The sequence below is a fragment of the Haliotis rufescens genome, unplaced genomic scaffold, assembly GCF_023055435.1.
Source record: "Haliotis rufescens isolate VD_foot unplaced genomic scaffold, xgHalRufe1.0.p SCAF_18, whole genome shotgun sequence".
NCBI lineage: Eukaryota > Metazoa > Mollusca > Gastropoda > Lepetellida > Haliotidae > Haliotis > Haliotis rufescens.
The window spans coordinates 15,687,031-15,704,967 of record NW_025963868.1 but is presented as its reverse complement, the minus strand read 5'-3'; the positions used below and the strand labels follow the sequence as shown (position 1 = coordinate 15,704,967).

Genomic DNA, 17,937 nt, shown 5'->3' with positions numbered 1-17,937 from the left:
CTACCATGTCCTGACTTCATGTATGTTATCACTTAAATATTCACTACATTATTCTTATATTGAAAACGTTTTGTAACTATGATTTTCAAACATTAGGAGAATATATGTGTACACTCAGATGTATTTCTCATGTATTTATGATCATGTTGGCCTCCTCAATAACTGTACATAGTTTGTTGTAAATCTATAATGATACCATGGGATAGCTTGTGTTCAGAGCTTTATTGTGATACTTACATCTTCAATATGGATATAGTAGTTAGTTTGCTAGTCGTGTTCTCGTCATGTTTTGAAACACATGTTGGCTTAGCGCCCAAGTCTGTTATATTCCCCGGCGACCCAGGAGAGATCGCCTTCTCATAGGTCCGCGCTCAGTGTATTTAAACTTCTGTCTGATCTTGTGTCTCTACGCCCAGGCTTCGTCATCGTTTACTACGATTGAGTCGCTACTGGGTGGTCACGTTCGAAACTCAGGTTTCGTTACAGGGCTCTGTTGATCTAAGTTCTGACTTACTCTGGTTGCATTGAGCTAACGTAATTGCTAGTGTTTCCAATACTCACCTTTTCCAGTAATCCGTGGAAGTCCAACTTTCCCGTGATTGTCTAGCTTTTGGGGAATTTAAGTATTTCCTTGCTCAGTCAACGTGACTGAATCTTCAGTCTATTAGACTAGTTTCATAATCAGACGTTAACGTCTATTTTTATAGTCCAAGTGACCTATGTAAGGGATAGGCGCTCGGTGTTTATTTCTCGTTGTTTAACCCAGCTGAGATTATTCACTCATTAGAGAGTTGAGTTAATTGGTGAGGTGAGGTGCAATGGGGTTTAACGTCGCGTCCAAGATTATAGCGACGTGCATGTACGTGTGTGTGTATGTGTTGCTACTTGTACTTGTCCGGACTGATGCCGATTTATAGTGCCAGCTCACTGAGATACCATGCCGCAGTTTAATATGAATACCCCACTCAGACACAGTATACTGACTCTGAGCCGACCAGTCCTTGTTTTAGCCCCTTAATGCCGAGCGCCAGACAGGGTAACAACAAGTATGATCTTTGAACGTATTTTAGTATCACGCGGCCGGAGATCGAACCCCGGACTTTCCGCTCTCCGGGCGGACGCTCTACCACTTGACTACGGAGGCGATCTGAGTTAGTTGACTCAGGGCTATATCCCTTTAGTTAGACGTCCCATTATTTAGATGTACGAATTTTGTTAGACATTTTTATTTCGGCAAAGAGGGAATATACCTACAGGTGTAATGGATCAGTACTAAATAGATTAAAGTACTGAGTAGGTATAGGGTGTTAGTTGGTCGCAGCCGACTTAATTTGCTTTATGCGCATCTGGTCGGTATCTTGTCAAAGTGTTGTTTTAGCTACACTCATTTTATTGCTGTAATACAGTTTGCTTAGCTAAGCCGCTTGTGTATTTTCTCTGATTTAATTAATCAGTGATCTTTGTGATGGCAGATTGGGTTTATTTTATTCTTTTATTGTTATCTACTAGTACAATTAGCTGTTAACTTATGGGAACTTATTACTACTTTATAACTTATTCTTTTTTAATGACACTCCTGATGATTGGAGCTGATCACTGCTGAAGGTAATGGGTCTCAATCTGAGCCCTTTGCGCATGAGCATTGTGGTCTTGGAATACAAAACGTCGACCATGACGTAATGTAATTGGCACCACAAGTGGAACAAGGATATTTCACTGTAGTACTGACCAGTGACCCTTATATAGTGGACAGCATGTACTTGCGTTCGGCCAGTCACAGTGATGGGGTGCACCATTACTAACCAACCCCCCCCCCCCCCCCCCCCCATATGATCATGCCGTTGAACGTTGACCTACACCACACGTTCATTTCAACGTTTCCACACCCGATTTCGTCAGTGCATTAACCTTAGCCTAGCGACGAGTGTCCCAGTGTTGTTATACTGTGCAGTGACGGCTAGTCCTGGAACAATACGTGGACGTTGTGCCTGCACATTCCATCTGTGGAGACGATTTCTGATCTCTCACCCACACCCCCAGATGCTCTGTGTAGACGATTTCGTATCTTATTCGCAGTTTGAGAACGATTCCTCAAAGTCATAGTTCTGATGAAACGATCGTAGGCTGACGTGGTCACTCTCGGAAGTCCTGAACGACATCGGCAATCAACGTTATACGTCTGTCTAGCCCACATTCTGCGTTTGTGCCACAACACTGTGCCAAGTGCAACCTGCAACATCCCAACTGCATTTGAACATTCGTCACCTTGCAAGCGTCACGTGATTGCTTACACTGTCTTTCTGAATAGTTTGGTTTGTAATTATAATGACATGATAATAAAAATACATGCAGCACATGTGCAGAAAAGCGATCGAAGAAATTATGGTTAAACAGAAGAAACATTCGAAGCAGGTGCCTTGGGGCAGTACGTGGTGCATGTACGTTAGAATGGCGTGGTTGTACGTTTACTTGCACCTATCATGTGCCCAGTTTCATATCATAACAATGAGGGAAATTGAAGAACAAATACGCCATAAGACGAACATTCTCTCCTTGCTTTGAAGATTATCGGTTACACAAAACAAAATGCCAAACGCCTGGTTCGTGATAAAGAGGGAAAAACCTCACTTACTTAATTTTGCTGATAAACCTTTTTGGCACAGTCAAACGTGTTTTCAGTCACTCTGCGTGTACACCCTTACATTCCATTGCTGTTTTACTTCTTGACGTTTTTGTCACGTATCTAGCTCAAGGCTAACGTGGGCATCCCGCATGTCTCCTACCAAAGATACGTGCAATCAGATCTTGAACCTACTTAAGTGCTTAACAACTATTTAATTGTTTTGGTGTTATCTAGACGTGACTATAGTTATCAGATATTCAAAGACCCACATTGACATTAAAAGTAATTTCGATCGCATGCATGCCCAAGCTTTTATCTGTGCTTGGGAGTATTTTTACAAGTTGAATGTTCTGAAAAGCCACTACAACGTCACTGAGGGCAATTATCGTTGAGATACTAACCTAAACTGCAGATGTTTTTGTGGTTGCGGCCCACGATACTATATCACCCTGCTACAGATGTTTTAACGGTTGCGTGGAGTACAGGATGCATAACTGGTCCAATGGGAAAGCTTCCTTTGGACTCCGAATCCAACACAGTTCTCCCAATATCTCACATTATTTGAAACCTCCCAGAAAGTAAATGAGTGATGAAATTATTCTCACCCGAGGACACTGTGGGCTCAATGTTTGTTTATTGTTTAACGCCACCCGCAGCAATATTCCATCCATATGACGGCGGCCTGTAAATAATCGAGCCTGGATCAGGCAATCCAGTGATTGATATTGTGAGCAACGATCCAGGCCATCAGGGTACGATGACACGCTATAAACCAAGTCACAGAGCCTGACCTAATTTATTTGGTCGCCTCCTACAATCATCATAGGTTGCTGGGGACCAATTATTATGCAGAATGTCCACCGCGTGTGGGCTTAATGCTTACATATAAAGTATGGATGAGAATTCATTTGTCAAGAGAGCACATTGTGAAAAGGACGTTACCTACACTGTTTAGTATTAGCTCATTGAATGTCCTGCTGGGGAAAGTGCAGGTTGAAACCTTAATGGTGCAATACCATGAACACAGTCAGCCGCTTCACTCGCAGAGATTCTTGGTGGAAACAGTCCTCCTCCTTAATAGATGAGATTCTTGGTGGAAACAGTCCTCCTCCTTAATAGAAGAGATTCTTGGTGGAAACAGTCCTCCTTAATAGATGAGATTCTTGGTGGAAACAGTCCTCCTCCTTAATAGATGAGACGCTTGGTGGAAACAGTCCTCCTCCTTAATAGATGAGATTCTTGGTGGAAACAGTCCTCCTCCTTAATAGATGAGATTCTTGGTTGAAACAGTCCTCCTCCTTAATAGATGAGATTCTTGGTGGAAACAGTCCTCCTCCTTAATAGATGAGATTCTTGGTGGAAACAGTCCTCCTCCTTAATATATCAGATTCTTGGTTGAAATATGATGAGTGTCTCTTGCGTAACAAATTCAACATATTGCTGTTGCGTTTACTTGATTAAAAAACCCATAAACTCCAAACTTTTTTTGTATGGATCGTCTCCCATACTTTCGTCCTTGTATAAATAATGAGTTGTCTTCGTTCTTTTCACATTTGCATTTTATGGCTACTTTTTTTTCTCTTTCGTGTTTATTCATGTTTCTATTCTTGAGTACATATCTTACCAGTTATATGATGTAGGTTACATCCTTTTGTGACCCAGATCGCCCTATTATCTAAAACTACTTCTTCACATTTCAGCGCTCTGAGACAACCCCAAACCTTCTTACAAATTGACGGGAATATGTATTGCAGATTTGAACAGATAGTTTAGAATCACATGCTATTTCAAGCATTGGTTAACTGTTCACAGGACTTTGCTTCAGCATATTTAGACTTTAAGGAATAATAATATGGCTAAAGACATTAATCAAGGTAAAGTGCACAGAAGAATGCAGCTTATATCGCTGCAATGACATAGGAATACCGTAAGAAATTATGTCATGGTATACAACATACTTGTGATAGAGTATGAAGGAAGGCATATTTGAACAACATGTATTGTCCGTAACGTATCTATTTCTGTTTACAATGTATCTCTTAGAAGATTGAAGTATCCCCGGCTCAGAATGGGCCATGTCCCTGTACAAGCCATGGCGTTGAAGAACATACGAGAAGGAATGAGTTGAAAGCATTGTGAGTTGTACCAAATGAAATAGCATAATAAAACATGTATGTATATATAAAGGCCACATTAGGATATTTTGTAATTGTAAAATAAACTATAGTTGTACCGATGTTATCCTCTTTATTATATTCTTATGTATTTCAGGTATTGCTGGGTGCGCCAGCCAGGCTTCTTGTTGTGCGGAAACCAATACACACTACGTGAACCATGTCTGTCAGTTCTGCCTTGACTGCTGGGGTCGAGGGAACCCACGGCAAAAGAAACCACCTAATCATGCAAGTAAAGATCAATCCTCATCAGACAGCAAGCGTCGAGGTACTAACGTTTTCAGACACTTGTGTTACTGACAATACAATAGGAACAAATTGAGCTGAGTTTCACTTAGTTTCATTTTATCACTGAATTATCATATAATTAGGAGGTTTTACGAAAAGATAAAGCCAAAGGATACAAACGGTATCCGTTGGGTCATTTCCGAATAAATATGCCAATAAGAAAGGTCAGGAACTCTCTACTCTCAGTGTTTACAAACAAACATGGTACCGCCCTTGTTGGCGATCAAGCGGGAATTGACCATCGAGGATCTGGACAAATCACTGGGATTATAGCTCATAGTTCAATTAACAAGTCATTCTTAGTTCAGATCGATGGAAATTATTAGGTCAAACTGAAGGACATCATGAAATGTGAGCAAAGATCTGTGAGATATTGGAAGATTGTTCATTGTGGAGTGTCATTGAAGATGAAAAACATTACTTTTAAATGTCCATTATGTGAAGAATTACGAATTCCTGACATAATTACATTAGGTAATAAAGCTTTAACCTGTTATACGAACTCCCCGTTAAACCCCCCCCCCCCCCCCCCCCCCCCCCCCCCCAACGTGCCAAAGTACAAAGGTGCTGGCATTTGCACCGACACGTCAGTGGAAATAAAACAGTTGTCATATAAAAGGTGCGGGCTGGGCGAAGCCTTTCGGGGTGGGGCCCGGACCGCTGCCTCGACCGCCTCGTGGACCAATTTAGCTTGCGGGTTATCCTTCGGGGTTCCCGCATCGTCTGGCATATATATGTTGTCATGCGTTAATTTTTACAAATTCGGTCACACACATTTCAACCAAAGGTCAAACGCACTGAGGATAGTCTGTGACCTGAATATTCTGATAAGACTTTATGGGCGAGATATTCCTCGGTATTTGGCAAGTCTGTAAGCATGCTGGTGCTAGCGTACATCTCGGCGTTGAGCACTGTCCTGGCGATATATCCCTTCAGGAACACGTCCTTGTCCTGGGAGGAACGTGTTGAGGATCTGGTCAGCCGCTTGACCATCCAGGAAATACAAGACCAACTCGCTAATGGCCAAGGCCCCAGTCCTGCGATTCCAAGACTTGGGATTGGACAGTACGTGTTCTGGAGCGACTGTGGTAGAGGGGCCAACAATCAGAACGCGACGGCCTTTCCGCAGTTCATCGGACTTGGGGCTTCCTTTGAGTAAGTCTCAGAATATCTGCTGTTTTCTTTACGTATGGCTACACATGAATAACTCTATTGAGCAAAGGGGACTTACAGTAGATGTAGCACAGACACTAGAAGGGATGGCTATGCGGAGGACGTAAATTAAGGGATGCCCTGTCAATTTATGTAGTCATGCATTTCAGTTATAGATCCGCGTGCCTTAAAGTAGTAGGAAAGACTGAAGTGATGTAGGTCATGGACAATTACCACTTTGCTTAAACCCACAAGCATGGTATTGGGGGTGAAAAAGCAATTGTCATTGTCAGGGCGATTCTTGGAATTGAAACCACGACCATAGGATCGTGGCATTTCCTAAGAGATGCAACTCTGCAAAGCAATATTAGGGCGGAGGACAAAGAAATGAACGTTGTACATTGCACCCATGTAGGGCATAGAAACCGGACCTTCAGCTTTAACCAATAGGTAACTCTACCGCCCATTCTCAAAATAACCTTCAGTCATACACCTCACAACAATGTAGGTATACTGCCTGCTTGGCGTCCTGGAGATGCCTGTCTCATGTCTTGTTTCAACAGCAAACTGTTGGTCTACGAGATAGCAGCAGCGGCTGGAGCTGAACAGAGGGCTTGGTACAACTACTTCGTGAAGCACAAGTATCCCCTTGATATCCATATGGGAGCGACATGTCTTGACCCCAACGTTGACATGTTCCGAGACCCCCGCTGGGGCAGAGGCCAGGTGAGGGCCTACTCGTCAGTCGAATGAACATCTTATATTCACGAACATTGCCACTCTTTACATGTCAGACCGCCACACAAAAGTATATTCATTATCTGTTGATGAGGAAAGGACGAAGTGATGACTGTGTTATCGGTTTCATGTCTTTAAGAGATATTGATGGGAAGGTAGACACAAATAATTAAAAAATATTTCTCTTTTCCTAAGAAATGTTGACGATTGGTTGCAGATGTATTATATGACAAATGTCAAGTAAACTGTCGGTGGGGGCTCCATAAACACCTGTATTTTTGTGCATGTATAAAGAAACATTTCAATTAATATTAAAATTTAGCAAGTAAGCCGGAATTGTATATTGTTCTATTATGAGTTTGTGTTTTGTTTCCAACATATCCTCCATATCATAATTCCTCTATTAAAAAATACACACAGGAAACATTTGGAGAAGACCCTTTTCACATTGGCGAACTCACTGACCAACATATACATGGTCTCCACGGTTACCACCCACGGTACCTCCGGGTCAGTTCCACCTGTAACCATCTTGCCCTGTCCGCTGGACCGGACAGTTGGCCAATCAGTAGGATGGACTTTGATGCAAAGGTACATGCGATATCGTCCTATAAAATTTGAATAATTTTTAACAAACGTGAACAATGGGTTTACTGAAATGGAAAATGGGTTAACGGAATTAGTTTGGCATACTGTAGGTAAGATAAGAACCTAGAGGTTTTGAAAATCTGACAGGTGTTACTTTCTGTAGACTAAACACTGTTTCAGAAAAGAGAATTACTCTAATTTTATACCACGTTTAGTAACATTGAGCCATCTCACGGTGGGGAACACAAGGATTGACTTCACGTATTGTGTCAATGCTGGGAATCGAACCTGAATCTCCGCCGTGATGAGCCAACGCTTTAACCACTGGGCTAGCCCACCGTCATGGAGGCATCATCTCAGAATGTGCGCAGATGCATAGAATTATTTTTAGTGAATATGTATTTGGTCACTTTTTTAAGACAGTTGGTACTACGAGTGTAGACTAGTGGTCAAATCGTTCGCTAAAAGCTCACACACTATGGATCTTAAACGATTTAATCTACATGCACGGTGCTTCAATAAAAATCGCGTTATGTTGATCACTATACATATTAATGTGGTGATATACTCTACTATCACCCATTAGCTTTGAATATGTTAATCATCTTGTATTTTGATAGAAAATTTAGCTGCATGTTATCATGAATGCGTTGTGAGTTGATTTTGTTGTTAGTCGTCTAAGGCGTCGTAAATCGCTGTGCAGAGCTGTGTCCCTTGGGCGTGCCAGAAAACTTTGATCGTCGGTTTTAGTCCCAGATCACCATGATTATGTTTCTAGGTTTGTCAGCAACACACCCACATCATTCACCTAAGTGATAATTTAATACATGACTCACTCCACATGAAGCCGACACGCTGACAAACTGAAATTCTGCAACGATAAATCCGTCACTTTCTCCACTGCCTCCTCCAGGTGTCCGAGTACGACATGAGGACCTACTTTCTCCCGCCATTCAGACGGTGTGTAGAGTCGGGAACATACGCCTTTGTCTGTGCCTACAACAGGTAACGTATCATAGCCACTAACTGAAAAGCAATTGTAATTGCATAAAAGTGCGTATACATTCAGTGGAGAATTTGACTCACGGTTGCACACAGGTCGCGAATAAATACAGATTTTTTGGCAATTCTACCCGCCATAATTCGAAGCAAAATCTTCAAAGAGATAATCACACTTGCATGAAGGGCATCCGCATTGAAAATCTTTGGACCTAACGACGTCACATCAAAGCTTTTTTCACGCCATTGAAGGCTGGATGGCATCATATTTCATGGATTTTCCGTGTTTAAGGGCGACTATGCAAATATCTTGGATTTGATTATAAGTTAATGGAATTGTCGCTAATATCTCTGATATTTCTGCCTTCAGTTTCCTGATGTTATATGTTGTAAATCACATTTCAATGTATGAAGGCTATTCTGTGTGTACGTGTATTCAGGTAACAAGTTTGATAGTTCTCTAGTTTAAAAAAAATCACCTGTGCGTTTCTTTTAGGGAAAGTATAGGTGCATAATTATTATTATTATAGAACATGTACACAGGTGCATACATAGTTTCGACGCGTTATATAACCCAACAGCATCAACGGCATACCAGCTTGTGCGGACAGGGCCTTACTCACAGACATACTTCGTGGAGAGTGGAACTTCAAAGGATACATCGCCTCCGACGCCGGCGAGCTGACCTCCATCATTACAGACCGGCACTACCTCAACAACAGCGTTGATACAGCGGCGGCCTGTCTGAATGCTGGCTGCAACCTTGAACTTCAGTCTGGGGACTGGAAGATTTACAACTCTATTAGTAAGTAGCGGTGCAGAAATGTACTACTAATTGTTTTTAATGGTAATAATCAATTAGAAATTGTAACAAAGAAGCAAATATCACTGTCTACTTCGTGTATTGTTCACTTATAAACTGCCATGAAAAGAAAGTAAACAACCATGTTTGATGGTGGCTAAAAATGAAACAAGCAATAAATAGGTATTCGATGCTGCTGTAATGTACAGAGTGAAGCAGGTATTGTCATGATCAGTTTGAATCGGTTCACAGATACCAACAACACAGCTTATAATTTTGGGTTAATAAAAAAGAAAGATTTAAGAAAAATAAGTCAGCCTCAAGTGAGGCAAAGCCATAATCTTTGTCAGAGAGACATGAATATGAGAGACAGTGTGCCTGTAACCCTTTTTTATTAATATTCATTTCAAATCTTCCATTTCAAGAGGCCATAACAGTTGTTGGCTGTGATGGGAAATGACCATTAAGCATCATATACTCTTACTTGGAATAGAAATACAACATAAACATATATATAAATAAAAAAAGTTTATTCCAATAACCTAAACTGATAACCAAAAGAAATGTTCCTATCAACATTGTTTGTTCCTAAAGCCAGAACAGGAAGGAACTTATATGGCCAAAAGACCTGAATTAACAACCCCATTACAAGTTACGTCTTCAGAAGGTTGTTAGGGGATACAATGCCAGAAAGCCTTGGTCAACCTAAGGAATGAGCATGTCATGGACATTTTTAAAGGGTGGGATCTGTTTGACTCTATTTTTGAAGGATCGACATTGATGCCATCCTTGCTGAAGATATGCCCGAAGTAGGTGCCTTGTTTTGTCGACAATTTACATTTGCTTGGTTTTAGAGTGAGTCCTGCTTCTTTGATCTTTTGGAATACTGCCTAGAGGTGAATCAAATGTTCCAAAAACGTTTTCGAAAGTATAATGATGTCATCTCCATATATTAGTAGGTAACGCCAATTCATTTCTTTTTTGTCTCCGAAATGGTTTGCAGAAATGCAATTGCAGCATTTTCGAGGCCGACGGGGAGGCAATTCCATTCAAAAACACCATCGGGTGTAATGAAGGCCGTCTGGAACATTCTTTCCTAATGGGTGCGTTTTGCCTATAAAAAAGCTGTCTGATAGGTTAAGTGTCACCTGTTTCTATTTTGTGATGATGTTAGTACATTCCTTCAGTAGACGTGAGTATACATATGTTAAGTTGACTTGGTTTTGCTACATATGGTGTTGTAAGAAATGATTTTTTATTTTTAAAAAATGCTTTATTATGCTGCTATTTTCATTGTTCTGTTTCAAAATCACCTACATCTGTACTGTTATGTTTTAGTGAACAGTGAGAAAATCTTGACATTCTTGTGCCGTAAAAAATACCTGAGCCCTCTTTTCAGAAGAAAAAACCCTGAGACCCTAAAAATGAAGAAAAAACAACATGACTCTACCCCAAAACCCCGCCCCCTACCATCCTCCTCAATATCAAATGGCCCGCCCCTTAGATGTTCTTCCGCGAAGGTTGACTGTCATTGATTCATTGATTGACTGTCATTCATTTCACAGTGAACTTCACTTAGAGAAACACCAGGTTAGTGGTGTGACTATGTATTTCTATGTACAAATACAAATCATCCTTGTGATGGTATGGGACAGAGTTCCCAACACACGCAAATGCTATTAAAGTATTAAAACAGTGTTAAACCTGCTTCTTCTAGTACCTGCTATCGAACAAGGCAAACTAACTGAAGTCTTCGTCAGGGAAAGCGTCAAGCCTCTCTTCTACACCCGCTTCCGGATTGGAGAGTTCGACCCGCCCAGTATGAACCCTTATGCCACGCTGGACAAGGACCAGATTGTTCTCAGCTCTGAACACAGGGAACTGGCACTCTGGGCCGCTATCAACACTTTTGTGCTGTTGAAGAATGAAAACAACACACTACCGCTCCAGAAGAACTTCAAAAAAATAGCTGTTGGTATCAATAATAAACATACGAAAAACTTGTACAGGAATGCATTGGATTATCTTATATAGCATTTAAAACTTACCACGTGCAGATGGTAGGTGTTCTGCATACCTGTGTGTATGGTATGAATGACACGGACGAAGCCTGGTGATGAACATCAACTGTTGAAATGTTCCAGCTGTCAACCGTTGTTGCAGGTGGTTGGGCCGATGTCGAACGACAGTCAGGATCTGTTCGGGGACTACACGGCGTTCCCAGATTCACGCTTTGTAATCACCCCTTACATGGGACTGAAAAGACTAGCCAGCACAGCGTCCCTGGCCTCTGGATGTAATGACACCTGGTGTCAGAGGTATGACCCCCAGTCTGTGACAGCCGCCATACAGGGAGCTGACATTGTCTTTGTCTGTCTCGGACATGGTAAGGCGCGAAACGTCTGAATATAAGATTACAATACCAAATCGTCTTTAGCAGCATACATGTGCTATGAGCGGAATCAACCGTGTTGTTTGCATTTTTGACTTTACGTGGTTTTTATATTTTACTATGATGTGTGCCATCTGATCTACATGAAGGTTGATTATATCATTAAACACAAATATGGGCTCTAACCACCCTCTGCTCTGATGTTTGTAATCAGGTACCTCTGTTGAGTCGGAGGGTAAAGACCGGACCACCATACAGCTGCCGGGCAGCCAGCTGCAGCTGCTGAAGGACGTCGTTGCAAACAGTAGGTACATCAGAAGACGCCGATAAAACATGATGAGATAAAGCATTGACCATGAGGTACAAGGAAGTGAGAGAGTTTTGTGTTTCAGTTTTGTCATAGCATGTTTACCACTTTGTTAAAACCAACGGCCTCGGGTATGGTGCTAACAAACCAAGAATCGTGATCAGGTCGAATATGGGTTTCGAACCAATCATCACAGCATCCTGACACGCCTAAGAAAACGAATTTCGGTGCGTTTGACAACTGGACCATTTGTGCCCAACGTACTTGTAAGAATTGAACATAAGAAATACTGGTTCATGTTTCAGCGGAGAAGCCGGTGGTACTGTTATTGTTTAACGGCGGTCCTGTTGAGATATCCTGGGCCGTCGACAATCCGGGTGTGTCCGCCATCTTGGAATGTTATCTTCCCGGTCAGACTGCCGGAGACGCTGTGTACGCTTCTCTGACTAACAATGGTTCCTTCTCTGCGCCCGCAGGAAGACTGAGTTATACATGGCCAACCAGTGATGAACAGGTACACATACACTAAGAATTATATCAAAGAGTGAAAATGGTTGATATCTTAGTCCTCGTCAGAATGTTCATTACCACGTCATTTTGACTTTCTGAGGAGCTTGGCATGATATTCCACATGGATATTCCGTTGGTGTTGACAATAAGTAGAATCATTTTTCGTTTTAATTTAAGCTGCTACTGAATAGCAATTTATGTTTTTCCGTAACTTTCAAGAATTACTTCCCCTTAGTTTGTCACCTGCGGTCAAACACAGTTGGAAACATGAAGAAACTCGGTAGAAGGTAAACATATGTATGACATGCTATGAGACGCATGAAGCAAACACAAACACAATTTCATGTATCCAAGTGATGGTGTAGCAGGAATAAACTTTTGAAACGAACCACGTTAATTCTTTATGTTCTCTCACGAACAGTTGGTTTTGATCATTAGCATCAGGTAAACCATCTTCCCGAGGCAAGGGGGTTAACTGACTGTAAAAGTCCAGTTTCCACCCCTACCGAACTAGACTGGAATTCCTGGGCTCGATCGTTGCGCCACCAGGGACCATAACAAGTTTTGTCCCTTCTATGTACCTCCTATTGACCAATCAGATTCGACTTCTCATATCACTTGCATTTGCTTTAAACAAAATGGCGTTGCTCAGTCAGGACGATCTGATCGATAATCAAGATCTTGTGAAGTGAATCAAATCATGTGCGCACCTTGAATAAAAACATGAAAAGATTTTAAAAAATATCTCTAGACGCCGAGTTGTCGGTACACATGCTTTGCAAATCCTACAATCGGCCAAAATCTGCACAGCATTTAACGAACCGGATGACGATTTCGTTCCGCGATTTTGATTTGACATAGACTCGTTAGTCCAGCCAAAATATGACTCCATTATTCCAGCCTTTTTCGGCAAGGGTGGAAATTAGACTTTTATAGTCAGTAAACTCCCTTGCCTCGGGAAGATGCAGCTAAACAGACTTTAAATGAAACAATATGCCAATGAGTGCCTTAATTCTGTTCCTGTATCCGAGTAATATCATGAATTATTTGAGTGCTGCTGTAATCTTGTTTTCAGATACCAGGAATGACTAATTTTTCTATGACTGAGAGGACGTACTGGTATTTCACCCAAGAACCACTTTTCCCATTCGGCTACGGGCTTTCCTACACGACATTTAAATATTCGAACTTCAGTTTTGACACTGAGGTCAATGCTGGTGATGATTTGTCGGGGCGGCTGATTGTAACTAACACCGGAAACTACGATGCTGATGAAGTAAGTCTGATCCTAAGTTAAACAGTGATAGTTACATTTAGTGAATAGTTGGACGGGGGTAACATGGCATCTTTTGTTATCATACATTGTATCTATTATTTGTATTTTCTGTTTATGCAGTATTTTGTATACTTATGTGCATGGGTGTGTGCATGTTTAGGTTATATAAATGAACCAACGTTTGCAATAGTAGGTCTATATTTTTACCAAACACCTGCATAGTTTTTATCACTTGTGCTGAAGGTTGACAACCTTGAAATTGTACATGTAAGTGTATGTATACCATATAATCTAATATGTTGGAAATATACCTGGCCTGGCCATGTCTACGACGCTCGCGCCTTTTGGCATGACAAACTTGTCAAATCCTATCCACAAATCCACTTTTGTGACAGGTTGACAGTGCGTGTGTTTTAAAGATTATAGGTAACATTTTGTCAATCAAACGTTTGTGCGCGTTGAATTGAAAGTGCACGTGTGGTTCACGGCAGTGTCTGTATGTGCATGTATCGTAGGCAAACATCGTTCAATGTTTCATCAAGTATACTTCATCTTAATATTTATATCAAGTGTATAAAATGTCTTTTAAGGAAATGTTCAATCATTGAGTTCAGTTATACATTTAGTTTAAGTTAGTTCATGGATGATATCTACAAGATAAATCTTAAGTACCATTGTTTAACTATTTTGTGATTGCTTCATATTTAGAACACGATGTTCACCTGCATGTATTCATAATTCTTTATTTTGTGTTCACGAACATTCAACTCAGATGACATAAAACCTTCAGCGGTTTATCATTGAGCTTATCAGGGCCTATTATGTTGTGTTATGGTCAAATGTAATGTCGTGTTTATTTCAGGTGATTCAGGTGTATATCTCATGGAAGAACATATCAATGACTGTGCCCAAAGTAAAGTTGGTTCAGTTTCTACGTGTAGCTGTACATCACGGTGGGGATATAGGCTTTGGTTTCAGCATTGCTGCTAGGGACATGGCGGTGTGGCAGGATGACCTTGGATGGGTAATCAAACAAGGTATTCATCCTCTTGCTGTTCTCCCTTTACAGGTACACTGTGTTGATGTTGGGAACGTGAATCCCTTATTTGTATTATCAATTGCTGATATTGTACGGACAATTATTCTTGGCTCATATTGTGTGAGAGATTATTCTTTGATCATTTTGTTCGAGATCATATTACTGTTATAACTGTTAATTGTAGAGAAATAATGAACATATTTTAGATTTAATGGATATACAGTAATATGGCTAATCATTATTAAACGTTTTTGCGCTTTTAAATTAAGGTTATGGAAATAAATTATCATTAACAAACATTAGTAGACACTAGATACAGAATCATTCAGTGTAGCATACACTTACTTCGATATCTAAGTAAATGTCCACTGATGAAATGTGTGTTGTGTTCATCAGGTGTGATGAATATCTACGTCGGTGGGCAGCAGCCAAACCAGAAGCGTTCAGTCGGCTCCAACGTAGAACAGGGACAATTTACTATTGTTGGTGAAAAGATTTTAGGAAGATTTTAGTAAACATCGTTAATTAATGAGTCTAATGCCTTTGTAATCAGCACGTTTATCTATAAAAATAAACACAGTTCTGTCCTATCCTTTACCGTTCAGTTTTTACTTTTTATGGAGAGGATTTGCAACATATGCGCATGGAGAGGATTTGCAACATATGCGTATGGAGAGGATTTGCAACATGTACGTATGGAGAGGATTTTCAACATATGCGTATGGAGAGGATTTGCAACATGTACGTATGGAGAGGATTTGCACCATATACGTATGGAGAGGATTTGCAACATGCGCGTTTGGCGAGTATTTGCAACATGTGCGTATGGAGAGGATTTGCAACATGTACGTATGGAGAGGATTTGCAACATATGCGTATGAAGAGGATTTGCAACATATGCGTATGGAGAGGATTTGCAACATGTACGTATGGAGAGGATTTGCAGTATGTACGTATGGAGAGGATTTGGAACATGTGCGTATGGAGAGGATTTGCAACATATGCGTATGGAGAGGATTTGCAACATGTGGGTATGGAGAGGATTTGCAACATGTACGTATGGAGAGGATTTGCAACATATGCGTATGGAGAGGATTTGCAACATGTGGGTATGGAGAGGATTTGCAACATATGCGTATGGAGAGGATTTGCAAAATATGCGTATGGAGAGGATTTGCAACATATGCGTATGGAGAGGATTTGCAACATGTACGTATGGAGAGGATTTGCAACATGTGCGTATGGAGAGGATTTGCAACATATACGTATGGAGAGGATTTGCAACATGCGCGTTTGGCGAGTATTTGCAACATATGCGTATGGAGAGGATTTTCAACATATGCGTATGGAGAGGATTTGCAACATGTACGTATGGAGAGGATTTGCACCATATACGTATGGAGAGGATTTGCAACATGCGCGTTTGGCGAGTATTTGCAACATGTGCGTATGGAGAGGATTTGCAACATGTACGTATGGAGAGGATTTGCAACATATGCGTATGAAGAGGATTTGCAACATATGCGTATGGAGAGGATTTGCAACATGTACGTATGGAGAGGATTTGCAGTATGTACGTATGGAGAGGATTTGGAACATGTGCGTATGGAGAGGATTTGCAACATATGCGTATGGAGAGGATTTGCAACATGTGGGTATGGAGAGGATTTGCAACATGTACGTATGGAGAGGATTTGCAACATATGCGTATGGAGAGGATTTGCAACATGTGGGTATGGAGAGGATTTGCAACATATGCGTATGGAGAGGATTTGCAACATATGCGTATGGAGAGGATTTGCAACATATGCGTATGGAGAGGATTTGCAACATGTACGTATGGAGAGGATTTGCAACATGTGCGTATGGAGAGGATTTGCAACATATACGTATGGAGAGGATTTGCAACATGCGCGTTTGGCGAGTATTTGCAACATATGCGTATGAAGAGGATTTGCAACATATGCGTATGGAGAGGATTTGCAACATGTACGTATGGAGAGGATTTGCAACATGCGCGTTTGGCGAGTATTTGCAATATGTGCGTATGGATAGGATTTGCAACATATACGTATGGAGAGGATTTGCAATATACGCGTATGGAGAGGATTTGCAACATGTGCGTATGGAGGGGATTTGCAACATGTGCGTAGGGAGAGGATTTGCAACATATGCGTATGAAGAGGATTTGCAACATACGCGTATGGAGAGGATTTGCAACATGTGCGTATGGAGAGGATTTGCAACATGTGCGTATAGAGAGGATTTGTAACATGTGCGTATGCAGAGGATTTGCAATATACGCGTATGGAGAGGATTTACAACATGTGCGTATGGAGAGGACTTGTAACATACGCGTTTGGAGAGGATTTGCAACATGTGCGAATGGAGGGGATTTACAACATGAGTAACATATAGAATAGTTTCCTCTGTCCAAGTGACTGAACGCTGTAATTTCCTCACCAATGTCTCAGGACTCTCATTCATCGCTCACTCACTCACTCAAATAATCCGTAGATCTTCTAAGACCAAGAGAGAGTATGTACGTTAACAATCAGTCAAGTGTTACCATAATGTCTTTATTCTTATCAAGATATGCTGCACGTGATTTCCAAACTTTACACGCTAATCGTGCACGAGACTGATGTGTTCATAAGCGTCGATTCACACAATATACCAGTATATTTGTTGGTGCGTCGATTCACACAATATACCAGTATATTTCTTTGGTGCCTCGATTCACACAATATACCAGTATGTTCGTTGGTGCATCGATTCACACAGTATACCAGTATGTTCATTGGTGCCTCGATTTACACAGTATACCAGTATGTTCGTTGGTGCCTCGATTCACACAGTATACCAGTATGTTCGTTGGTGCGTCGATTCACACAATATACCAGTATGTTCGTTCGTGCGTCGATTCACACAATATTCCAGTATGTTCGTTGGTGCCTCGATTCACACAATATACCAGTATGTTCGTTGGTGCCTCGATTCACACAATATACCAGTATGTTCGTTGGTGCGTCGATTCACACAATATACC

The 17,937-nt window shown here is 41.1% G+C and overlaps 1 protein-coding gene across 1 annotated transcript; it reads left to right on the top strand.

Annotated features, from left to right (window-relative positions):
* The first annotated feature begins 5,901 nt into the window (after positions 1-5,901).
* On the top strand, positions 5,902-15,480 carry LOC124116184 (xylan 1,4-beta-xylosidase-like). The gene is made up of 12 exons (XM_046477429.2): positions 5,902-6,240; positions 6,801-6,963; positions 7,396-7,566; positions 8,477-8,568; positions 9,144-9,367; positions 11,082-11,335; positions 11,528-11,750; positions 11,971-12,060; positions 12,369-12,577; positions 13,649-13,849; positions 14,712-14,886; positions 15,285-15,480. The coding sequence occupies exons 1-12, from the start codon at positions 5,963-5,965 to the stop codon at positions 15,398-15,400; spliced, it is 2,196 nt and encodes a 731-aa protein (XP_046333385.2). The 5' UTR covers positions 5,902-5,962; the 3' UTR covers positions 15,401-15,480.
* The last annotated feature ends 2,457 nt before the right edge of the window (positions 15,481-17,937 follow it).